At 41.0% G+C, this 27103-nt stretch overlaps 1 protein-coding gene across 1 annotated transcript in view; it reads right to left on the bottom strand.

Moving 5' to 3' along the window:
• Nucleotides 1-27103, bottom strand: part of GOLM1 (golgi membrane protein 1) — a 60710-nt gene that overhangs the window by 21244 nt on the left and 12363 nt on the right. The window contains exons 2-5 of the mRNA XM_084628248.1: nt 25873-26020; nt 20769-20948; nt 4446-4500; nt 2142-2244 (exon numbers count right to left, since the gene is read on the bottom strand). Coding sequence (XP_084484374.1) covers nt 2142-2244; nt 4446-4500; nt 20769-20948; nt 25873-26001 — 467 coding nt within the window. The 5' untranslated portion in view covers nt 26002-26020. The remainder of the gene's footprint in view (nt 1-2141; nt 2245-4445; nt 4501-20768; nt 20949-25872; nt 26021-27103) is intronic.

Here is a 27103-nt window from a genome sequence, read left to right as displayed (position 1 = left end):
ACAAACTGAAGTGAGCTCCTTTTTAAACCTAGGTGCCCTGATTAGCCTGCTTTAATTGATTCTAGCAGCTTCTTGATTGGCTGCAGGTGTTCTAATCAGCCTGTCTGCCTTCATTGTTTCCAGAAAGTTCCTGATTGTTCTGGAACCTCCCCTGTTACCTTACCCAGGGAAAAGGGACCTACTTAACCTGGGGCTAATATATCTGCCTTCTATCACTCTCCTGTCACAGTAAGTAAACAGGGTGGGTGAGTCATCAGGAAGTCAGTTGCTCTACAATTTATACAAAGTCTACAAAGTTTACTAATGTCACCTGTCTTTGTCCATATATACAAGAAACAAGGTAAATTGTTTCACAGCTATTTTAATTTGAGACCATCTGACAATTAACCTTCAGCACAAATTCTCTGGAGCTAGAAGTGTGAAAACCCATACCTAACATGCAATTCAAAATAAACTAAACAAAGCCTAGTAATGTATAACTATTTTAAAGGTAGCTTGAATCTGGGGCCTAATCTTGTGCAGGAGGTGCTTCACATACTAAATATCAGTTTTCAAGCCACAATTTACAAATGTATTGAGTACAATCAGCAGAACGAAACAAAATGGAACTGATCCTTCAGTTCTAAAGCAGGCAAAATTCATACTGACTTCCAGTTTGTATAAAAACAGCAGGATCAGGCCCATAATAGCAAAATTTTTCTTCTTGGTGACAGTTGTCAAGATTTATCAGAAACCAAACTAAGCTACTGCTTCTATAGGGTCTGACTTTTTCATTCCATTGCTGTGGAAGTACCAGTCCTGCCAGTATAGGAAGCACAACTTAACTTGCTGCTAACTGAGCAGAGATCCATAATAATTATAAGAATGAAAGCAAAGAAAGTTGCATTGGTTCATCCTTCCCAAGATATAGAGAAAGGAACATCAATGTTAGCAAGAAAGGGAAAAAAACAGAACTCATAATTAGTACAGGAAATAACTAGTAATTCCTAGTGAATACGTGGAAGTGTTAAGGGTTATTGAAGTTCTTACCAGTGTCCCTGCACATATATTTCGTTATTCACAACTTACAATGCTTCAGGGGTACCTATTTCCATTGCTGTTTAGGGCACAGTGAAATCAACAGCTCAACCATGGCTTCCCATACTGGCAGATATCCACCTACCTCAAATTCATCACAAAAAATTCTTCAAATGTTCCATCATATTTGAGTTAACAAGGACCTTCCAATTCATTAAGTCCTTATATAATTTACTGAGATTCCAACTCAACTCCAGAAAACTTTTCTGGCTTGCAGCGCAAGAGCTTGAAGATTTGGGGTTTTCCCTTGAAGATCAATAGCAAGCAAGCTGGAAGGACACTAACTGACAAATAAACACCTCAAGGACTTTTCACTTCTATGGAAAACATGTCCACTTTGAATCTCATCCAAACATCACATGGCAGATGCTCTTACCTCTTCCATAAATGGCGACTGAGACACCATCCTATTTCTCACTGTGGAAATTGACTTCAAACTATGGAGCACCTCATCAATCAGTGTCCCAAACAATCCACATCCCAGTGGCATCTCAGCTATCCACTCTGTGTCACCTGAAGCAATCAATTGGATTGCTGACCTAGACTTGGACATCTAACATTGCTGTTTTTAGGCATACAAAAGAAGATGACGACAACGACTTCAGGAAACGTAACAAAAATCCGATTAAAGCCCTGGCTGGGACTTGGAAGATCTAAATTCAAATTCTGGCCCTCCCACAGACTTCTTGTGTGACCTTGGCAAATCACTTAGTCTCTCTGTGCCTCAGTTCCTTATCTGTAAAGTGGGAATAATTGTACTTCGCTGTCTGCCAGGAGCACTGAGAGGAATACAAGTAAGAAATGTTTGTGAAGTGCTTCAATACTATGGTGATGGGAGCCACAAGTACTCACACAAATGAGCAGAAACCAATCAGGACCGTAGGTGGTATATTATTTTCCTTTTCTGAAAATGCTATCTAGTCTCAAAATATCTACTAGCAGCATTTATATTTTAAAACCGTAACTATGGGGAAAAATGCAGTATGCAAGTGCAGGTTTCAAAAGAATAATTTGGCTTATGACCTTTCATTCTGTAAGTCATGTATTTAAAAGAACAAACTTACATATCATAGGAAAATTTCTTCTGAAGGTTAGTCTGGTTTTTCTGAAACTGGTACACATCCAGTTGTAGCTTTCCGTATTCCTTCTGTAACTTTATCAAGTGTTCTGGGCCAAAAGAGGATTATTATTTTTAATGGAATATTATAGTAAGATAAACAGATCCCTCCCTCCAAAATCAAAGATGCAAATTTGATAGTGAGAAAGCTCTATTGGCTACTTTTCTCAGTCTCCCAAATTCATGATATTTTGGTAGACCAAATATAGTGTCACATTGTGGCACCTACTCAGCAGCAAAAACACAGAGGACGTAGGAGGGTTTTCTACCTAATACAACCTACATTCTCTGCATCCCCTCCTCCAAAGGGAGGGCTCTAACTCATCTATATTCTCTGGCTGCTCTTGGTCTGCAACCTAGCAGACTAGAGGTCACTGAAGGACTAGTCACTATAGTGCAGACACAATGGTAATTTTCCTACTACTTATCTAAATTAAAGTTACAACTCACTGTGACATTCTGTACCTCATGGGAACACCCTACACCCCCATGTTCATCCTTATAATATGATCGTGTGGTATCTAATGCAAAATTTGTCATGTCGGGTATCTTCGGAAGGTTCATGATGCACTGAGCATTGTTGTTATAGTGATGTTATTTTATAGTAATGTTATAGGTTATAATTTCATGTACATAGTTATGAGGCTGAAAATGTATCCTCATGGCTTAAAGCAAGCCCAGGCAAAAACTCTCTAAGAGCAGAGGGGCAGTTCACACTTCATCAAGGCATGTATGGGAGAAACCCAGCCCAGCCTCACAGGAACAAAGGATGCTGGCCTAGGCAGCAACAAAAGGATCTGTTCGACTCTCAGTGAGTCACCCCCCTTCCTTTGGTCAGTTTGGGACTGTAATGAGGTAATGCTCACCTGACTCTGAAGGGGGGGAGCCGGGGGAGAAGCCAAGAGGGAAGAAAGAATATGATAAAAGGGAAAGACATTTGCCATTCTCTTTCTCTTCCACCTCTATCTACAGACATCACCACCAAACAACTGAAGTGCTGATCAAAGGGGAGAGCCTGGCTGAAGGGCAACCAGCCAGCCTGTGGTGAGAAGCATCGAAGTTTGTAAGGGCATTGAAAGCTTTAAGATCAGCTTAGAATGCGTTTTGCTTTTATTTCATTTGACCAAATCCAACTTGTTATGCTTTGACTTATAATCACTTAAAATCTATCTTTATAGTTAATAAATCTGTTTATTTATTCTATCTGAAGCAGTGCGTTTGGTTTGAAGCATGTCAGAGACTCCCCTTGGGTTAACAAGCCTGGTACATGTAAATTTCTTTGTTAAAGTGATGAACTCATATAAGCTTGCAGCGTCCAGCAGGCATAACTGGACACTGCAAGATGGAGGTTCCTAGGTTTGTGTCTGGGACCGGAGATATTGGCTAGTGTCATTCGCTTGCACAATTCAAGGAGCAGCTTACATGCCAGAGGCTGTGCGTGAACAGCCCAGGAGTGGGGGCTCTCACAGCAGAGCAGGGTAAAGCTGGTTCCCAGAGTCAGGGATTGGAGTGACCTAGCAGATCACCAGTCCAGATAACACCAGAGGGGAACGTCACACCCTCTGTAACAGCAGTTTACAGTTCACAAAGCAGGATTGTTTGTAAGTTAGTAGTTTTCTGTGGTGGAACCTCCTCCATCATGCTGTGACACCCTGAATGCTTTGCTCCCAACAAAAAGCTTTGCATCAGAAAGCTGAGCACATCAGAGAGGCTGACAACTGTATTTTCCAATGGCCCAAATGCTAGAAGTCATAACTCACTAGCAATGATTCTGAAAGTATCAAAGTGGATAATAATTAATAAGGCCAAATTTTCCTTTCAGATGTGTGTATTACTCCCATGGATGTCAATGCATCCATATACAGGAGTATAGAATTTTAGAGTTGAAAGAGGGTTATACTATGTGGGTGGGAACAGAGAAGTTGTTCAAGTATATATTATTAATATAGGGGGAATCTGTTCTATTTATATTTCTTATTTTCTGCCATTAAGATCTAAGGCTGTGGAGTCCTGCACTAAGAGCCACATGGACCTTTTTGCCTAAACAGAGCCCCAGTGAAGGCAGTATGGCATGAGCCCTGTACCCATGAAGAACCTGTACATGGTCAAGGTCTAGTTTATGGTGGTTCCTACACTTTCTCATGGCTTTCAGTTGGAGAGCTCACACACCTAAAAGACACAGGAGTAAGACTGAGTCTTTGAGAGAACTGGCTTTAAGTCTGATAATAATAGAACTACAATAAAAAGGTACCTTTTAGATTCTGGATAAATCTCTCATTTGTTGTTATGTTATTCATTAACACAGCCTGCGGAAAAAAAGTGAAATTGTATTAAAACAATGTTGATCAAACCACTTATTTAATAAAAAAGTAATCAAGTAATTCTAGAGAATAAAGCAAAAATGTATTTCTAAGGAATACGATACAATTAAAAAACAAACACTGTATTAGGTGCAGTTGAGATCAGTTATGTTATTTCAATTCCTAGATTATGAAAAAAAAACAAAAAAATTTTGTACTACCCAAGGCATAAATCAATGAAAGATCATCACTAAAAATAAAACAAGACCACAACATTTTAAACAGGTTACTCACTGGAATTATTAGTTTAAAGAGTCCACTGCTAAACACTTGTTTACCATTGTCTCCATTTCATGTTACTCTTACAATCACAGTGACAATCAGATTTAGAGTGTATTAATCAAGTGTACCTTTAAGAAAGAAAGATTCACCAAACTGCATCCTTTCAATAATTCTTTTGAGATAGAACCAATAAGGCTACTGTCAGGATTGCAGGGGAAAAGTGCCAGAGCAATAATTATTCCAACAACACAAATAAAAACTCTACCAAAGTCAGTAAATCAAGGGAGAAATGGCTTGCCTATTAGGTTTTACATTACACACCATTATATTTAGTCCACTTCCCTAATGCATGGCACCCTCTTTTCCTCCCCTGGGACAAGTGAGAGATGTAATGCCCTTCCATTCCCATATCTTTAACTCCAGACACACTAAAAAGGCAGTAATCTCAGGCGGGAGGAGAAGGTCAGAAATACACATGCACATGAGATTGGATATTGTGACAAAGTTCCTCCTCTACCTTGGTGGGTCTTGTGCTTATTGGCGGATTTGCTCGCCTTGGAGCTTCACGGCAGCCCTCAGCTTGGCTGTTTTTCTGAACCCACAGTCCAGTTCGACGACTCCTGTGTCTGACCAGGAGTTGGGAGGTTTGGAGGGAACCCGGGCCCGCCCTCTACTCCGGGTTCCAGCCCAGGGTCCTGTGGAATGCAGCTGTCTAGAGTGCCTCCTGGAACAGCCTGCGACAGCTACAACTCCCTAGGCTACTTCCCCATGGCCTCCTCCCAACACCTTCTTTATCCTCACCATAGGACCTTCCTCCTGGTGTCTGATAATGCTTGTACTTCTCAGTCCTCCAACAGTCCGCATTCTCATTCTCAGCTCCTAGTGCCTCTTACTCCCAACTCCTCACATGCGCACCACAAACTGAAGTGAGCTCCTTTTTAAACCCAGATGCCCTGATTAGCCTGCCTTAATTGATTCTAGCAGCTTCTTGATTGGCTGCAGGTGTTCTAATCTGCCTGTCTTAATTGTCTCCAGAATTGTCTCCTGATTGTTCTGGAACCTTCCCTGTTACTTACCCAGGGAAAAGGGACCTACTTAACCTGGGGCTAATATATCTGTCTTCTGTTACTCTCCTGTAGCCATCTGGCCCGACCCTGTCACAATGTGTAGGGGGAAAATAACACTACATGAAATTAGTCACAGACAAATGCCAACAGAGAACTCAGCTTCAATGTCTAATATTTAGCAATTGTGCAGGAAACTAGTTTAGTTTTGAAGATGACAGACGATCATGCCTATTTAGACTTATAAATCTGTATATCTTCTGAAGTATCTATTCGCTGTGCTTAGATGTAATTTATAAGGATTCCTATTTATTCATCCCAGGATGCATTCAGTATTTCACAGACTTCAGAGATCAGGATACAGCCATTCCCAAAAGAAGTTTTTCACAGAAGTAGTGCTGCTGCCATACAGTATATGGGCTGCCTTCACTGGAAGGAGCACTTCTATGATCAAGATGGTCGTTCAGTCTGTGCAGGCTATTCTGATGCTACTGATAAGGATGCCGAATAATGCTAATTTTGACTGTGCTTATTGTAATCTAATCATCCATTTACTAGGAACTAGAGAAAGAGTTCACCAGTTCATCTCAAACATGTGGCAGATGGTAATGACTTTTGTTCACTAGCAGTCTAAACCAGATTTGTGTCCTATCATCAGTTCCCTGGACCATCTAGTTCCCCAAACAAACTGTTATTTGAATGTAATGACAGAGATATTATTGTTTACAGCAGGGGTTCTCAAACTGGGGGTCGCAAGGTTATTATATGGTGGGTTGCGAGCTGTCAGCCTCCACCCCAAACCCCGCTTTGTATCCAGCATTTATAATGGTGTTAAATATATTAAAAAGTGTTTTTAATTTATAAGCGGGGGTGGGGGGTGTCGTACTCAAAGGCCTGCTATTTGAAAAAAGTCACTAGTACAAAAGTTTGAGAACCACTGGTTTACAGAAACCAGTAAGTTATAGTCACATCTTCATGCAGAGGGAGCAAGTTTCAAACAGATAAAAGGAAATTTTTCTTCTACACAATACCACACAGCCCATGAAACTCATTGCTAAAAATATCACTGAGGCTAAGAGCTTAACAGGTTTCATAAAAGAAGACCATTAATATGGATGACAAGAATATCCAAACTTACATTCATAAGGATTTAAAAAGAGGGAGAAAAAATCAAGAGTTTTCAAAGGATTATAAATCCTGATTGCTTCACCACATAAACCAACATTTAATGAATGGTGCTCTGCCTATGGTGAGGTTATTCCATAACTTCCAACTGCAGGATTTTTTATACTGGAAACATCTGGTACCGGCCATTGTTGAAGACTGGCTACTGGATTAGATGGTCCAGCACTCCAATTCAGTATGGAAATCACTATGTTCCTATGTTATTTTCCTAATTTTTGAAGATGGAAATGAGAATATGCTTGATTCTGAAAGTATTACAGAATGACTGCTAAATTTCATATTACTCAGAATGGTGGGAAGGGTGAGCAGTAATCATCTCAAACGGGAAAGCACAGGTACATGTTATTGGAAGGTCACTTAAGTCACAGATAAAAAATGCATTACTTCATATCCTTTTCAGAGTAGTAGCCGTGTTAGTCTGTATTCGCAAAAAGAAAAGGAGTACTTGTGGCACCTTAGAGACTAACCAATTTATTTGAGCATAAGCTTTTCGTGAGCTGTAGCTCACGAAAAGCTTATGCTCAAATAAATTGGTTAGTCTCTAAGGTGCCACAAGTACTCCTTTTCTTTTTTCATATCCTTTATGCATCACATATAAAAGACCCTTTTGGTAAAGCTGCAGTATTCTCCTGAATGTGAAAATATGATGAAGGGAGGATCATATAGAAAGAGATCAGGAAAAGCTGGTTAGTAAAAGCACTTTAATGTTTGCAGCAAATCCGGTTTAATAATTTACAAGAAAATGTTTACAACAGCCAGAAGGTTGTTTCTTAATGTTGCTGCACTAATACTTAGAGTTTTATATTTTTCAAGAGCTGTACCAACATTAACTAATCCTCACAACATTGTTGGGTTGTAGGCAGGCAATCTCCCCATTTTTTTTGCAAGTGGAGAAATAGACACACACAAGGTAAACAACTTGGCCAAAGGCCAGAGAACAAGTTAGTGTCAGTAGTCACCATGAGAAGCTCTGGTGCGCCTGGCTGCCAAGCCTGTACCCGGGTCAATTTAGACCCAGGAAGAGGATTAGATTTGATATTTCATTCAGCACATAAAGCATTGCACACTACCTCTAGAAGAGGAGAATTCAGGGCTTAGCAACTCTGTACACAAGCTGTGCCCCAATACAGCAGACCTCAAGCCGCTCAGCAGACAGACTTGCTTACTACAATCAGTGTTGTTGAAAGCAAGTAAATCATGTCTTCACATGCCTGACCAAAAAGCAGCACTATCATCAGCAAAGATGGAAGCGTCTCCCAGCTGGATGACAGTTGCTACAGTGACTGCCAGAAATTTGCTAGGAGAGAAGCATGTCTGTGTAGGAACTGTTGTCCACATTAGAGACACAGAAAGCAATGGAATGAATAGCTACATCACTGAATTGGTGGGCAGAGAATGACTTACCCTAAAGAGAACAGTAATTCCTGCTAGAGAGTTTTCTAGTATCACAGAATCACAGAAAAGGCCAGAAGGGTCCATTAGGTATGTTCTGACCTCCTGTATATCACAGGCCATTACATCTCACCCAGTTACCCCTGTATTGAGCCCAATAACTCGTTGGCTAAAGCATATCCGCCAGAAAGGTATTCCCTTGTAACATTCCATTTTATCTGTCAATTCCTTCACCATTTCCCATGACAACAGCAAATGCTGTATTAAAACCAGGCTAACACAGACCTGAAAAATGAAAAATTGCTGTATTTGCTTTCAATACCGACTATACACAGTGTACCTCAGGGGTCCTCAACGCGGTGCCCGCGGGTGCAATGGCACCCGCAGGGCAGTTGTGTGCGCCTGCAGGACACCGCACTGCCAAAATGCCGCCGCCAAGCACGGCCGCCGGAGAACCGCCTGCCAAAATGCCGCTGAGAAGCGTTGCCGTTTCTCAGCAGTATTTCGGCGGTGGGGTGTCTGGCGCCTGCCACAGTCTTCTGGAAATGGGAATATGCTATTCCCACAGAAAGGTTGGGGACCACTGGTGTACCTAATACGTAAAGAAGCATTGTAACAAGAAATGGTAACCAAAAAATACCAAAGCAATTGGCTGAAGTAACATTTTGTAGTTTATCTGTATTTTCAAAGTAGTTTTCACATGAGGGGAAAAGTTGCTGTATCAGCAATTAAACTGATCAGACATTAACTAGACTGATTACTATTATAGTTTAGTAGTTAAGATTGAAGTAGTTCCCAAAATATCACAAGTTCTGGTCTCACAGAGTGTACAGTAATGAGACAAAAAGACAAGAAAAAGAGTGTGTGGGATAGATTTACAAAAACACAAGCCAGGAGAGATCAGGGAGAGGATAGCCATGTGCCTTATGTTTACATATTTGGTGGCTATTGAATTTTATTTATTTAAATTAAATCCTAAAATTTCCCTTCCTTCACCATTCACCACACAGGCCTACCCACCATTTGTCTGGCAACATTCTTCAATTTTAGTGTCTTTATGCTCTTCTCTCTCAGCATTTTGAAAAGACGGCACGCTAGCCACATAGCCTTTCAATCCTAGGTCATGAGATTAAAACATCAACAGGTGAACTTATCTTTTTTCCCCAAGGCTTTCAAGGTCACTGAACATATTTTCTCTATTGTATTTCTTTTAGGCTTGTCGGTATGCTGCAGACTCATTTTACACTTTTGAACAAGAGTGCCGTGTGAAAAAAGTCTAAAGCAATTTTCAAGCCAATAATGGAGCATTTAAGCCATACAATTTTTCACTGAACTTTAAGCATTCATTCTTTCTAGAAGTTACAGCCTGTTCTCAATAAAATTAAACACTGAATGAAACAGCTGTTTGGAACAGACTGAATGACTCAGACAATTGATAAGGGGAGACCAAGCCCTTTACCTCTAGCTCAGTGTTTGGACTGTGGTCAAGGCTGTTGGACATTAAAAGTTGCTTCTGGCACCTATTCTGCATTACAGCAGTCAGTGGTTTCAGTTCATCTCTTATTCCAGAAGTGAGCCACAGAACACAACACAAAAACCATCACCACAATTGGCTCATTTGTCAGCAGTCTCAAAAGAGGCACCAAGGAGACTGTGGGCATAAAGAATGAGCTATCCTTCCAAACCTGCAAAGCAGTGGGCGTGTGCTTGTGCTGTGTGTGTCCTGTGGACACAGGATTTTTGTCATCATTGCTATCAATCTAGCATATGTATTATTGCTACATTCAATTACAAGTAAAGAAACATTTGGCAGTATGAATGGAATAAAATGCACTCTGGGCAGGGGTTGCTATAAGTCGCTACAACTATCATTGTACATTAACCCCTCTTCTCTCGTCAGCCATTTTACTATATAGTGTGAAAAGGCAGAAAAAATTTTCAATAGTATATTCTTAATTTGCACAGAATCTGAATTTCCATGTCTTGGAAACCTATATATTAGCCTAATGCTGGGATTCTCAAACTTGTTCATAATGCAAATACATTTTAAAAGAGAGAATCTCCGCTCCCATTTACGAGTATGTGGACCATCTCTGCTGATGATGTACTTTCCCCAAGGATGAGATTTCAACAGCAGCTGCTTGAGGGAAAGTATTTAGTTTATTTTAGCTTCTTTTAATACAGTTTAACTACTGGAACATGAGAGACCCTGTGACACATGATCAGCCAGCTTTGAACAGACCATCAGCATGGGATCCACAGACCATCTGAGAACTTCTGGTTAATGAATGCTGTGTTTGAAGCAGAGAGCTGCCCATTTCTCTATGAAATAAATAAGAGCCTCTTTTAAGACAACATAAAAACAGACTGGAGTAGGTTGTACTTTCCCTAAGAACACTGACAAGTCCATTACTTTACTACTACATCTATTGTAAATATAAGGCTAACTTCTGGCCCTGCTGAAAAAAGTCACAATACATTCAACGTCATTTTGAACTGTATTTAAACTAGAATGACCATAATCAATTAAAGCTCTGCCTGCAGATGTAGTGGCTAAGAGGTTTAGGTTACAATCAGCCATGTACAAGGACTTGTCTACACTTCAAATTTGTTGCAGGTCAGCTTGAGATGTTTCCTGTTAAAATGCCTTCATCCACAAACAAAATGTTTTGTTGTATATTATCTAGTGTTTTAATGTGTGTTATCAAACCCCCCTTTGGAAGCATGTTTACATGGATGTGGATTGAGTTTACCCATGACAAAGCAGGTGTGGTTATAACCACATCCTATAACAAGTGTTGTGCATCTGTCAGATCTTCCTGCCAGTATCCCACACTGCTTTCTGACTCCCTGGATCAGCTGTGTCCTCTCTACAGCTCCAGGTTCATCCTAACTGGATGTCACACCACCATTTAAATAGTTGCATTCAGCCAGGTGCAATTCTTTGAAATTCCAATTTGTGGGGAGTTCACAAATACTTGTGTGTCATATTCCTGATTACCCCCTCACCCCCATACATTGCCTCCTACTCCTGCACCATGGCCCCAGACTGAGATTCTGGACTTTATTGAGCTCTGGTGAGAGGAGTTTTATTTTGTCCATCTGTATCTTGGCACTGATATACAAGCAGTGTGAGACCAGTGGCGTACAGGAGTCTGGTCGAAGGCAAATATTCTGCCTGCTGGATGAATAGTTTTCTTCTTCCGAGTGACCAAAGCAGGGGCTGCGCTAGAGCAATCAGGAACCTGCTAGAACCAATTAAGACAGGCAAGCTAATTAAAACACCTGGAGCCAATTAGGAACTAGAATCAATTATGGCAGGCAGACTAATCAGGACAGGTGGTTTTAAAAGGACCTCCCATCAGTTAGTGGGGGGCATGCAAGAGGCAGAGAGTGAGAAGGCGTGCTGCTGGAGGACTGAGGAGTACAAGTATGATCAGGCTTCAGGAGGAAGATCCTGCAGTGAGGATAAAGAAGGTGCTGGGGGAAGGCTATGGGGAAGTAGCCCAGGGAGTTGTAGCTGTCATGCAGCTGATACAGGAGACATTTAGACAGCTGCTATCCACAGGGCCCTGGGCTTGAACCCGGTGTAGAGGGTGGGCCTGGGTTCCCCGCATCACCCCAACTCCTGATTCAACACAGGAGGAGTTGACCTGGTCTGTGAGCAACACCAGAAAGGACAGTAAAAAGAAAAGGAGTACTTGTAGCACCTTAGAGACTAACAAATTTATTTGAGCATAAGTTTTTGTGAGCTGGACAGTCTAATTTGGAAAGGGATCTGGCTGTCTCTGACCCACTAAGTGGGACAACAGAGACTGCGGAGATTGTTCTCCGTTTCCCCCATGCTGGCCAGTGATGATGTTAGTTGAGTGAATGACAGGTGGCTGAGTGAATGGCAGCAAAAGTGGCCAAACTGAGGGCTGCCGTGAACCTCTGAGGTGAGCAAATCTGCCAAAAAGCGCAGGACCCACCAAGGCAGAGGAGGAATTTTGTCACAGCAGATACCATCGACACTGCTCAGAAAGGGGCATAACCAAGATGCTCTCCAGTGCTGCAGTAAGGAAAAGGAGCTCTGAGTGGCCACAGACACGTGAAACACAATTTAACTGTACGGAGAGATACTACAGCCTGCTCTTGCTATGAAGAGCTTGACCATATGTTTGCTAGATGTGACACCACCAGAGTTTGATGTGGATTCCCTGACTGAACCACAAACCTTGGATGTGGGTGACATAGTGATCCCATCAAACCAGAGTCGTAAAGCTCCAAACCACCTCCATGTAGATCTGGAGGATGAAACTGAACCACAGGGGGACACTGCAATGTTTGCATAACTTTCCTCTGGCTCATGGCCTTTTACCTCCTGCCACCCCTCCTCATTCTCAGTACTGTACAAACAATCCATTCCTTTTGACACTAATATGAAAACACAAACACCACAAACTTCTCATACTGTAGTGCTTATTCACCTTTCTCCCTCCCTCCACCTGGTCAGCTCCTGCACCCTTCACAAAAATGGTGACACTGCATAGCTTAACAAGGAAAGTACTTATTTTAAATTACCTTTTTTCTTCTTCATCCTCCCCTTTCTCCCACACCATATTAGTAGCAGAAGGAAGAGGGAAAAACAGCGTGCAATAGGACATTGGATCTGCAAAGGCAAAGAAGTTCTGGGAGCACCTGGCCTTCTAAATTTGCACAGGAGTAGGATTACTCAGTACAATTTTTAATGCTAACAAAGTTCACCACTGTTGTAAGCAGGTGCAACTCTATTGACATAAAAAGACTTATGGGTGAATTTAACCCACTAACACCAACATACAACTGGTGTAAACAAGATGAGAATAAAGCCCATAGCATCATTCCCTTACCTAAGACCCCTAAAATAACATGGCCAAACAACATGATCCAAGAACAAAGTGATAGACAACTTTAAATGTCATTTTATAGATTTCTGCCATATGCATTAACATTCGGGTATTAATATTTCATGAGTTTTATGTTATAGTTCAGGAGTATATAACATTTATCGATTATTCTCTTTGTACACATTTTTTTCCCATTTGGCTTGAGGGGCTCAGGTTATTACAAAGATTTGACTAAATAGTCTTTTGCAGCCATATGAGCTTCCTTATAGTCAAATATTTACAATTCGAGTCTAGACATACTACAGAATTAGATGATATATTTACCTTTTCTTAATCTGCCTCTAAGAAGGAAAAGAAACTGGCTCAGCGTGAGTGACTGAACTAAACCAAAAAATCAGGTTATGAATTTGACAGACTGCTATCATCCTAAAAAAAAAAAGGCAGCCAATCAATAGTGCCAATACTGAGCAGTGTGCTCCAAGAACACATTAAAAATATTTATAAAAAGGTATTTAAAAGCTAACCAAGTTGATGCAAGTGTACTGCATTTTTTAATTTTCTAATATGAAACTGCACATATAATTATGAGGAGACAAAATTATTGGGTGCAGAAGGCCTGATAAGTTAAATTCCCTTTTCTTCCAGTCATGTAACCCAGAGAAATAGAAAAGTTTTCAGATAAAAACACCATATGCCCAGGGTCAGTTTGGCTCATGTTCCATGGACCATTTTAAAAATGGAGAATTTGGCATTGTAAACAACAGGGTAACAGTAAAATTAAACAGGACTATTGCAATGCACAATCCCACATGAAGTTACTGCTATTTGATTTTGTACAAGGCATAATAGAAAGATTTTCAGCACAAAATCAGTAAGCCCCCGTGTGAAAGCATGTACGTGTGCTGTGTGGGGCACAGGGTACGTATGTATGCCCCACCACAACTTCCCCTGATTGGGGCAACAATAGAATTGCTTTGACAGATGGGACAAAGAGAAGCCAACACACATTAATATATCATGTTCCCTTTTTAAAAAGGCTTCAGAATAGGAATTATTACCACAAACAGTTCATCAGGACCTCAGTTCAGTGCTCCCAAATTTAACATCCATACTCATGTCTCTAAATCAGGTTAGGCTTGTCTCCTGATGCCAGAAAGAGAAACCACCACTCTCTGTAGCCTGCCTTGCTTCTACTCCCCTCTCTCCCAGTATCCCATTCCTGTGTTTAAATAGCTCAATCCCAGGGTGGGGCACAGCCTGCTGGATTATCCCCAGGCTGTAGGCTCCAGCCTGTCCCTTAAAGGGGTAGTACCTTCTTTCACATCCCCAAAATAAGGATGTGTTTGTACTTCCATTAAGAAACTGATTTACAAGATAGAATGAAAAATTGCGGGTATTCATGTTAAAGTTTATTTATTGCTTTTTCTATTGCAATTCTATTTCTATTGCTGGATTCTATTCTATTTCTATTTTTCTATTGCTTGTTCAGGTGACCAACACTAAAAGGCTCAGACCAATTAACAGTGAAAGCTGAATAAATACAGTCTGTAAATATGCATATTTAATGTAGGTGAAAAGTATTTAATATACAAATGCTGAAACATATAGGACTAGTGATAGAGACAACAGTAGGGTATTAAAGACAACATCCTTGAAGCATGTTGATATGTATATATCTCAGATGCATGCAATATGAACTGAACCTTTCCCCAAGGGAGGTGTGAAGAACAATTGTGGCACATTGTGAAAAGCTGTGAATAAGCAATGGGGAAATGTATTCCATATCCAATATACAAAGTTGTTGTACGTATTCTTTTTAAAACTACTTAGTTGTAGAACTAAGTTTTTTAAAAAAACTACTTAGTGTTCCTATTTTGAATTTTAAAATGGATTATTTAAATCCAAACACAACAAAAAATTAGAACATGCATTAACTGTTTAACCAAACAATTTAAAAAAATGGATACAGCATATATAAGGGATATTTTTCCAGTTATTGTTTTAACAGAAAATGGTGGACCTATGAACATCCTAAATGCAATGAATACTGAGTGATAACTAGAGAGAATATTGGTCTCTTTTAAAAATTGTTTAATGGATTCAAAAGTGCCCTTTTGAACTTCTCATTCCTTATCTGTCTTCATTGAGACTTCATGTAAGCTTCCTGTTCTTTTCAATCTATTTCTGTCTGAATTGCCATAAGTGATTTGCCAAATCTACATTAATCCTTGAAAATTTGAACAGTTCTAACAGGAAAGACTGAGAATGGAAGAGAGACTGGCTCTACAGCCTGATGGTCAGGGCACTCACAGTGGATGTGGAAGATCTGGGTTCAAGTCCCTGCTCTGAATCAGGCACAGACAGAGACACTCAGGTCTCCTGCATCCCAGCTGAGTGCCATAACCACTGGGCTACTGGTTATAAAAGTCTCTTGTCCCCACCCCCAGAATTCCACCATGAAACCCCAGAAAGTTAAGATGAAACTTCCCACAAAAGGGGCAAAGTTTTCAGTTTGAATATGGAGCACTTTCCAACAAAAAAATTGTTGAAAAATTCCCAACCAGCTTTACTGCCTTCATCTCAGGTGGATCCTCATTCAGCCAGCTGCTTGAACAGCCATCCACCCTAGCAACCAGTGACTCTCCTGCTAATACCCCATAGACAACCTCAACCCCTCCTCCCCAACTCCAGCCACCCTGGGGCATCAGTTGTATGTAGCAAGAAGATGGAGAAGTCTTTTGTGCTGACCTCAAAGGGGTCCCTGTATAGAGTCTGCCTCTCCTCAGAAAAGGCATGGTGCTTTTTCTCTGCCAGACACTGGGGTAGGGCTGGAAGGACTGCCGTTTTGCCTGGTGGGCAAAGCTCCTAACACACCAAAGCCACAAGAGAGCATGGATGTTGACAGCATCTGACCCATTTTAAGTAGATTTCATCCCAGCTGACCTTACTCAGGAGTTAAGGGCAGCCCTGATGTTATCAGCCTGCTCAGCAGGCCACCCTGCAAGCTGCCATCCTGCAGGTCCTTGGGGAAGTGGAGGGAGAAGGATCTCAGGTGCAGATGGGCTCTATTGAGCTTGATCTCACAATTCTTTTCCAAAAATCTTTTGTGTTATATTATCTGCCATCATGGCAATACATATTTGATATGCTACTAATCCAGTGCATAATTAACTCCTGAAAATTATTCATCCATTGACACACATACAGTAGGACAATGAAATGAAAAGTAATATGTCTCATAAAGAACTGCAGCAATAGATTGACCTTGCATGTTACCTGAGAGTCTGTTCTGGTAAAAACTATCTACAGCCCAAAGATTTGTTCTCTCCCAGGCCCATGGAACTCTCCCTAATTCCCCCACACATCATGTGCCCTGCAAAAACATAAACATAAATAAATAAAAATCCCCTCTCTCTCACATAAGATACTTTTGGTTTTCAATCAGGTTTTTGTGGAAATGCTGATCATTCACGGAACAGCCTGAAATATGAGTTAGCTAACCATATTGCACGTAACTGCCAAAATTCAGGGCTTGGAATTTCTGTGTAAGAGAGCATTCCTTCTGAGAGCTCTCCCCATCTGTAAAGCCATTACTCTTTTCTCAGTCAAAGCACTTCAAAATCCATGGGTATGAGAGAAGAAAGGGAGTAATGTACTAATGTATAAGCTCTCCCATAAAGGGCTAAGTGTTCTTTTATGCATGTCATTCCCTCCTAGGAACAAGGAAACTGAACTGGCCTCCGTTTCTTCCTCATTCACCATAGAAGGCAGGGTTGCCCTCCATCCCCACAATGGCAGGGAGCTTAGTCCACAGAACTGTTGTAAACTGGGGTTCCACTGGAGGCCAAGGTCAATATTGCAGAGCAGCACACTCCTGTAGCAACCATGCTTCCATCGGCTTTCCCTCTCCAAGAAGGTTTCCAGTCTGCCGTGAGGGAACCCATGTCAGCTTAGTCAGTAAGATCTTGTGCCAAGATCACAACATGGTGGCACGGGGGAGAGGGAGAAGTTGAGAACATGCGGCCATGGAAATCAGCCCACCCCCTCATTCGAAGTGGCAGAGACTGAACACGTGTCACATCCACAAACGGTTTCCATGGGAGAGTTAGAAGGTATAACAGGCTAGTGCATGCACACCTTCCAGTGCTAGTGTGCTGGAACATGCTACTCTCTGTTCACAAAAGCAGAGGATAGCAGAGAGCCCAGTGTGTTAATGTTCACATAGCTTGGGCTACAATGCTGGCCTTGTAGTTTTAACAGCAGACTCTAGGAAGTATTCCATTACTGAATGTTAAAGGCCTACATTTTAGGAGGGACCATAAAAAGGAAAGCATTTTTGAAACAGAGATCTAACAATCAAACAATCCCACAGTTCAGAGGGAATCTACCAAAGGGAAGGAACTGTAAAATGCAAGAGTTCACATTACTTCAAAATATCATAAGTGGTGATGTCTATACGTTAGGCAGAGTGTAATGTCATTTTTCTGGTGACATTATTTGACTGTGCTGCTTGAGGAGCAGAAATGGAATATGGATAGATGCCAAAAATAGAGAGAGACCTAGTATTGTACCTAGTATTACGGAGCTGTACATTCAGAGATTCAAACAGTGGTACCTTTCCTGAGGAAAGTAAGGGCAAATAGGTCCCACAGGACACAGCAGTAGCCGCAGCCATCACTACTAGACAGGAAATCTGGCAACAATCCAACCACAAGAAAGTGCTCACTGGGATTCTGTCTACATTAACATCTGAGATAGTGTTAACACGTTTCTGGAGCATTGTGTTTAAAACAGCCAAGGATTAATTTCAAACTGGAGCAAATTTTTTAAATAAAATATATAAGTACATTATAAACCTGGTCTCTCAAGCCTTTTCAAGGAAAACAAAACTTAACAAGGTTTTTAAAAAAGTACATTGGGGTGTAACAGGAAGCCAACAATATTTAGATTCTTAAATCACCTCCCTCACCATAGTGTCTGAATGCCCGCTGCTGATTTTTGTTTGCAAGTGTTGCATCTCATAACTTACAATGTATTTTTCCATCCAAAGTTTTTGAATAGCAAACTATGGTCCAGAATAAGGTGCCATACAATTTCCAGTGGAGCCCAGTCTATCTTAACACAGCTCCTATACTTTCCTGTTTAATCAGCTACATCCAATCTGCTGAGATCTGGTGGTACCTGAAGGCCACAACTCAGAGTGTAGGTCAGAAGGCATTCCATAACAGGAACAATAACCCAAAAATGATTCCCATCAGTAGAAGTCATCCAGCAGCAATGTGGGGAAGATACTACTGGATCAGGGATGGTTTCCAAAAGAAGAAATCTTTGAGCAACGAACATCTCCCTAGTGAACTTTAGTAACAAAAGGCTGAGAAAGCTATATTTAAAGATGTCACAATATTATTTAAAAGTAGATGTGTGTCATTTTTCATATAAAGAATTTTCCATCTGTTAAAGCAGTATTGCCAGCCCCAAGCATTCAAAATTCACAGATTCTAGTTCTTCTGCAAAAGTATCTGAATACTTCTGAGCTTTTTTGCTAATCATATTGGGTTTGGGGAGGGGTGCACAATGTGCAAGACCTTCACATACATACAACAACCATTACCACCTATATAAGCACAAGGGAATGCAAACACCCTTGTAATTCTTGCTGCCATTTTTAATTTTAGAAGTTAATGTAAAGGCCATAAGGCAACTATAGGGGTACTAAGCGGTTGTCAGTTCCAGGGAAAATCATCACTTCAATGTTAATGTCTTGAACCAGCAATGCACTTTGTGGTAAAGTGCTGGGATTCAGTGTGGCTTTAGACCTGGTCATTCCACTGTCAACCAGACTTTTACATTGAGGCAGCTGTTGAGAAGATAGCTGAATCTAATAAGCATGCACAGCGTTTTTTAGAGACTTCCATCTGGCCTTTGATTCAGTACATCTAGCAAGTTTGTGGGATCTAATATGAAACTGCATCCCTGAGAAGTCAGCATCATTGACAGAAGAACTCTATAGTGAAATGCAAAGCATTGTTCAAATTAATGGTAGATACAGAGAATGGTTTCCTATTTCCATGGGAGTTTGTTCAGTAAGGCTGCATCCGGTCACCATCGTTCAATATCGGCATTGACTGGTTGGTGGATAAGCTTGAGCAGGCAGCTGTCAGTGGCAGGAAGCTGAGCACCATTCTACTTTGAGATCTTGAATATGCTGATGACATCATTTTGTTGGCTCAGTTTGGCGAATGGCTGCAGCTGAAGGCCAATCTGGTCAGGAAAGAGCAGCGCACATCAGTCTGTCTTTTTATTCAGTTAAAATGAAGTCTGTGGACATTACCATCAAGCAGCCATCAGCTTGAGTTTACAACCCGGATGAGATGTCGAACATGTGACAACTGTCAAATATTTGGGCAGAGTCAAAGACAACGTTGGAAGATGTGAACACTCCTATAACAGCAGATGCTGCCATGTTTCCATCCCTGCAGCGGCCTCTGTGGTGATGTCATGACATCAGACCTGTCATGAAGCTGCAGAGAACCACAGTTATACAAAGGCTGTTGCATGTGAAAAGAAGGTCCTGAGGAAGACTGAAGACCACTGCACTGATGTTTTCAATTATTGTGGTATTCATCAGATGTTCTATAGCAAGTGGCGGGACAAGATCAGAAATGAGGATATTCAAAGCTTAACCCAGCAACCACCTCCATCAGCACCAGCTGAATTTCACCAGCCCTCTTGGTATGGGTATATTATTAGAATAGAAGACCAATGAATTCTAAAGCTTGTTTACCAAGCAAAGCCCCTACATGGCCGGTGATCACATGGGCACCAAAATCTTCCGTGGCATGCTAAGATTGGCAGTGATGGACATAAACTGAATATCCAGCCAGACCACCTTAAGAACCTAGCCAGAGATTGATCCAGGTGGTGTTCAACCTTCAAAGAGACCATGACACTTTGGGATTTACCATCATGATTATGAACAATGTACAGAGAGGTTTTTTGACATAGAAAGGACCAACGCAGGATCATGAGGCTAGGTTAAGTTATTTTTATCACTGACTTCAAAACAAGAGCAGAGTTTGGTCAATGCTAAGGACTTCTGAAAATCCCACCTGTCACTTTTAAAGTGCTATTTAACAACAGCATCATGTGCTATATTTGTTATATTATAACTGCATGTAACTCATCCATGAGACACCAGATTTTGATGTATTGCCCCCCATTTTGTCACCCATGAAGGATTATTTTCGCCATTAAAAATTATTCATCATTTCTTTTACAACTCTGAATACTAGAGATCTGTATTAGAATTCCTTTTTTTGAGTACTGCACATTTCGCCACTGGTACTGATGTCTGCATGATTGCTTTTGTATTAGCTGAAAGATTTAAATAATCCTATTTCGTTACAGAAAATAGTGTGGCAAGAATCCCACACATGAGAAAGCTTCAGACTAAGGTCAACAGCATAACTTGAAGAGGTCCTACCTTCTCATCCTGGTGCACTTTATTGACATTTTCCATCTGAAAACCATGGAGGGACTGGATTTTATCAATCTGTTCACGCTGCTTCTCTAGTTCTCCTTGGAATTCGTTCTTTTTTAGTTCAACAGCCCCTCTCTCTGCTGCCGCCCTTCGGACTTTCCTTTCTAGTTCCATAATCCGACTCTGAAAGGAGGCAGATAAACAAGAGATAAATATAGATGGTTCCTATTAGTTAATGTTACCAGGAGTATTTCTTTGCATGATCTAACTTCAAACTTTCTGTGGAGAGAAAATCTGATTCACCTGTTATGGATTTTCAGTGTATCACCTTCGTCTTCACTGGCTACTTTTTATATTGCATTTACAGAGTGCCCCTCATCTCAAAGTTGTTGCCTAATCCATTGAGTGGTTATTGATTTTTAAGAATTTCCAATTAGTCACTGATTACATTTAAGGGTTTTAAAGGCTCTGGTCCCAGAATCAGGCAGAGCAGAATTAAATTCTATGTCTGTTTGGGAACCCAAGTGTGCACAATGACAACACTTACACTGAGGGCAAAGCAAAGCTTTAAATACTTTTATTAGCATAATTAATAAAACCAAATGTTTCAACCCAAATAAAAGTGCTTAAGCTAGTGTTTTACAGCATATAGGTCTGTAGGTTTCTTGAATTGCCACTATATAAAATACCTTTAAGATAGCTCTATGGCCTACATAGAATCATAGAATATCAGGGTTGGAAGGGACCCCAGAAGGTCATCTAGTCCAACCCCCTGCTCGAAGCAGGACCAATTCCCAGTTAAATCATCCCAGCCAGGGCTTTGTCAAGCCTGACCTTAAAAACCTCTAAGGAAGGAGATTCTACCACCTCCCTAGGTAACGCATTCCAGTGTTTCACCACCCTCTTAGTGAAAAAGTTTTTCCTAATATCCAATCTAAACCTCCCCCACTGCAACTTGAGACCATTACTCCTCGTTCTGTCATCTGCTACCATTGAGAACAGTCTAGAGCCATCCTCTTTGGAACCCCCTTTCAGGTAGTTGAAAGCAGCTATCAAATCCCCCCTCATTCTTCTCTTCTGCAGGCTAAACAATCCCAGCTCCCTCACCCTCTCCTCATAAGTCATGTGTTCCAGACCCCTAATCATTTTTGTTGCCCTTCGCTGGACTCTCTCCAATTTATCCACATCCTTCTTGTAGTGTGGGGCCCAAAACTGGACACAGTACTCCAGATGAGGCCTCACCGATGTCGAATAGAGGGGAACGATCACATCCCTCGATCTGCTCGCTATGCCCCTACTTATACATCCCAAAATGCCATTGGCCTTCTTGGCAACAAGGGCACACTGCTGACTCATATCCAGCTTCTCGTCCACTGTCACCCCTAGGTCCTTTTCCGCAGAACTGCTGCCTAGCCATTCGGTCCCTAGTCTGTAGCTGTGCATTGGGTTCTTCTGTCCTAAGTGCAGCACCCTGCACTTATCCTTATTGAACAAGTAGTCTCCAAACTAATATGCCATTTCTGTTCAGAGGCCGCTTCATCCACTAGTGAAACCCACTAGCTGATTAACCACACACAGCAACCTTATGGAACAGTTTAGGGCAGTGAGCAAATACCACATATACCTTATAACTAAACCTGCATGAAGAGTGTCAGTAGAGATTGAAATATACAAGTTGGCTGGACACCAGAGTTAAAACCCCCACACTTGCAAAAAGTGCCATAGGGTCTTTAATGATTAAGTGGTCAGAACGGGTTTAGGTCTCAGAGGAAAGAATACCACCACTCAGATGACCAATAGATATTTCTGAAAGAGCCATCCAACCTCCCACCCCCCATACAAGTACTGCCCCAGCCTGACTTTCTTATTTTGTGTAATCAGGTAAGACCACAGCAGGTGGTGTATGAATGCAGGGCAAAGATACATATTTGTGAAGAACCCAACTTTATAAATATGGGAAATTTAACACTTTCTTCTGGCTCACTTCAAGACCATACTGAGAACCAGTGGAAGATTCAACAAAAGAAATATCACCATCATATATAGAGAAAATGGCAAGGAATTTAAGTCTGCGGATTTTGGGGTTTGTTTGTTTTTTAAGAATTGATTCCATTTTTCTGGAGGCACCTTATATGTTCTGTTGCTTGTTCTCTAAGAGTCATTTATATACTTCCTTCTAAGCTGTGTAACTTCCAGAATCAGTAGAGATTTGGGGGAGGAGGGTGTACAAATTTCAACAGCATTTGTCAAGCATATGAAAACATCTATGGCCTCAGACTGAACTTTATACTCAATCTGGAATCTAACAGGATATATCAAAATCATTTTATCTACTGAGTTTTCAAGAGCAGAGTTCTAGCCTTGTTACTCCACAGTATGCCCTGCTAGACAGAGCCACGTTTAAAGAAGCCACTTGCCTACCCTTTGCAGCTGGGGTTAAGCTCCTACACTGCAATTACCATAGGAGATGAGAGAATGGAAAAACAGAGAAAAATGCTCAAGATTAAACCACAGGAGCAGAGAAAACTTATTCCATCTTAATCCTGCCAAGAAACTGGGTGAGTAAATAGAAAGTGTGTTTTAAAATGTAATGGTAAAGACTAAGTACAGCCCAGCCCATAAGATCTGAATGGTGCTTCTTTTCAAACTGCTGCCAAGGCACTGGGATGGTTTAATGGAAGTAAAGAATTTTACATTTCCTTTGGGGAAAGGTACTGCACAGCGTAGGCAATCAATAATGGCAAACTCACCTCTAGGTTACTGAATCAAGTGTGACCAGGATGGTAATGACTTTTGATTCACTATCTGTAACCAGTTTTGTGGCCTGTGTCATGACTTAAATGGTCTCAACCCAGGTCTTAATGGATAGGTAACCACTCCCAGAGAGAGGCCAGGGACTGAAGGAGCATAGAAGCCGAACTAACCCTATAAGATATGAAATTCTGCCCTCAGAGAAGGGCTAAGACACACTGGAAAAGCAGTGGTGAAAAATGTATCCGGACATTAAGTCATGACACAGCATGGTACCAGTTCTGCAGGAAAAGAGGACTTTGGTTTCTAGAGCTGTCAATCCAGTTAAAATTCAGTAAACTCTGAAGATCGAGCATCTGTTCCATAGACAAGGTTGTGGTGAGTTTTCTGTTACAAGCCCAGTTTGACCATTCCTCTCCCAACTTCACCAGAAATGAACCAATCCACCCAGCATAGTTCTGGTGTGCTGTTCTGCCAGGGGAGACATTTTTAGAAGAAAACGTGGTTAATTGTTAATTGTGCAGTTAATTGTGACTGATATTGTCCTTACATAAAGTATCTTGGGGGAACATCTTGTATTAAATTTATGTATCATTGTGGGCCAGGGCTTGTATGTATGATTGTGTTCTACTCCACGGGAAGGGTTACCATAGCTCCTACAAGAACTAAAACAATGGGGGTGATCACAGTGAATCACTCTCATTATAAATATCTCCAGAGAGGTACTATCCGCCTTGCATATACTGCTTCAAACTGAGTTTCCAGAGAGTAGGAAAACAAAGAAAAGGATTTTGGCTTAAAAAGGCTGTATTTAAACTGAAACAAGACCTTCTGTCTAAGGACCCTAACCCTTGCAGAAGGGTTGGAAAGACTTTGACTTACTAGGGTCCCATAAGATTGATGGGTCACCTCTGCTTTTAGCATGTGTATAGGAACTTTTGTGGAATTTTGTGTGTGTTTTCTCTGTAACGTTTTCACCTTATGAATACATGTGCTTGCTTAGAAAGAGTCATGTGATAACTGGTAACTGCTGGAAATACACTGTTCAGAGCCCGCAGAGAGAAAGCAAAGCACAGGCATTGGCCTCTAGGCACAGTGGCTGGCTGGGGATATCATAGCATGTGGCAAGGGGCCGTGCAACCTTGGAACACTCCTAGTCAGAAGGGAGCGGGACAGGGTGCTCACCTAGACACAGGTGATGGCTGGAGATCTGAGACCTGAGTGGGAACTCCTGGAGTGGAGCATGGAATGGGGGATACAAGTGCAGTTATCCTGCAGCTGTGACAGTAATCAGATAAGGTGTTAATGGAAAAACAACACAGAGGTATTTCACTTCAACGTTAAGAAGGAAGAATGTCATAACTCAAGAGCAGCTTGGCTTAGAGACATCAGTCTTGCAATTAGATCCATGTGGCCAGACTCCCTGCAGAACCTCATTAGCTAGTTTAAGAGCGAACATTCATCGTCTCAGCAAAACAGCCAAAGACACCAGTCCTCAGCAAGGTCTATAAAGGAAATTAAGACCACATACATGGAGCCCCATTGAATCTCAGTTAGATTGTGGGGTCTGATGAGTATTATAAAATGCCCCAGCTCAGCTAACAAGGACCACATGGCCCCCAAGCATTCATTCATTCTGTCTTGCATAACTGCAGTAATTTGTTCTGCACTGCATTTCCACACATCAAGATTAGGTAAATCTGAGAAATCTAATTTAGTCTTCTCAGTCAAAATCTTCCTTAAGAAAACATCATTGCCTTGGAAACTGTCAAAGTGTCATTTTTAAACACCCCTCTGAAAAAGTAAAAAGAGGTTTTCTTATGTCTGATAGAAATAAAATCTGGGAAAGTTACTTTGCATTTTAGCTTGCCCGATATCAACTGCTGCTTGCCTCTTTATGTAACTCTATAAGGTCCTGAGCATCAAGGGCAGTTGTTAAGCCCAAATGCAGGAGCAGGCAAGGAAAATTTTGGGAGACAAAAAGGTTGACAATAGCTGATGAAGAACAAAAATGTGGTGTTTCAGTGGTGATGTACTGAAAGAACAACAACAACAACAACAAAAACAATCCACAACCAAACACCACACTTGAATATTTAATAACAAGGGAAGTTTTTCATGGAGCGATAATAGCAGTATAAAGCTGCAAAATTACCTCAATGGGGCTAGTGCAAGTGCAATGCCTTTCAGATACTTCTCTTCACCCCTTTGCTGGGAAACTATTAGGAGTGGAGATTTACAAAGCAAACTCAAAGTTTTGTCCTGTTTTTGGTTTGTTTTCATACAGTCCACAAGAATAAATGCCTTTAGCAGCCATATCTATTTGAATATACAGGAAGGAATACAAGAATACTACCTGTAGATCAACATTGCGAGAACTTGCAATCCAGTAATTGAAACCCAAAACGATCATACAAGCCACAAGCGCAGCTATTAGAAGAGGTGGAGATTTCATCCCTCGACGGCTGTTTCCTAGCCCGACCATTTCAAAAGACTGTGGAAATCTGTAAAATTAAAATAAATAAGTCACATTACATACTACTTTGCGAAGACAATTTTATGAGTAGGTCAGACATTCACTGGAACCAAGAACAGCTATGGTTCTACAATAGCTCAGTTAGGGTAAATAAGAATTGGAGTATCCCCAGCAAGGAAAGCATTCTCTCCTGGATTTGTAACCTGAAGATCACAAGGCCATACTGTGCCATCAGTTTTTACGACAAATTTCACTGGATTTCAGTGTGGAATACTGCATAAAAGCCTGATGAGATAATAAAGAGCCACAATAACCACCATACTGGAAGAAGCCATTGTCTACCTAGTCAGTTAACCCCTCACTGGCAGTAGCTAATGTTGGATGCTAACTGGGCAATGCTACTCCACTGGCAGAGGGAGGAAAGGGATAGATTTTTTTGGTATCTCATCCCAGTTGGTGATCAGTCTAGTCCCCAATGCAGTAGGCTGACTTAGGCCTTCATTTTAAAATTTGTCCAAGCTAGTATAATTTCAGATTCTTTTCTTGGTGACACTGACTACTACAGCTCCTTTCATCAGGAGAAAATATAGAGTTGTGTTTCTTCCTGATATTCTGCTCTTCTCCTGTGCTTGCATAATGATAGATTTAAAGCTTCCTTTCTTGCAAGTTGTAGATTCTGGTGGAGCAGGTTTGGCATTTGCATAAAGGGCAGGGAATGAAGCTACACTATGTGCCATGTATTATTTGCAGGCATGAGGAAAAAAGCAGAACAATGACAGAATTTAAACATCTTGCCTAGGTCAGATGTGAAGAGCTGCCTTAGGATAGCTCTTGGTATATGAAAGCCTCATTTGAGAATTTTGAAAAACATGCTTAGTTTAGTGACTTTAAAAAATGCTTAAAAAGTGTCATATCGTTTCATGTATAGTTTTAGCACTCAAAATTAGCTTTGAGTTTTTAATTTAGTTATCATTAAATCCATAAAAAAATTAAATAGTTGCTTGTTTATTTCACTGGAAAACAGCCATCACAAATAGACAAATTACTAATGTCATAGGGAAGTTAATATACACATACTAATCCACTATCATGACGGAAAGAATGTGTTGAT

This window comes from Lepidochelys olivacea (genome assembly GCF_965140295.1).
Source record: "Lepidochelys olivacea isolate rLepOli2 genome assembly, chromosome: 5".
NCBI classification, from domain to species: domain Eukaryota; kingdom Metazoa; phylum Chordata; order Testudines; family Cheloniidae; genus Lepidochelys; species Lepidochelys olivacea.
The sequence above is the reverse complement of the archived record's forward strand: the minus strand, read 5'-3'. Positions and strand labels throughout refer to the sequence as shown.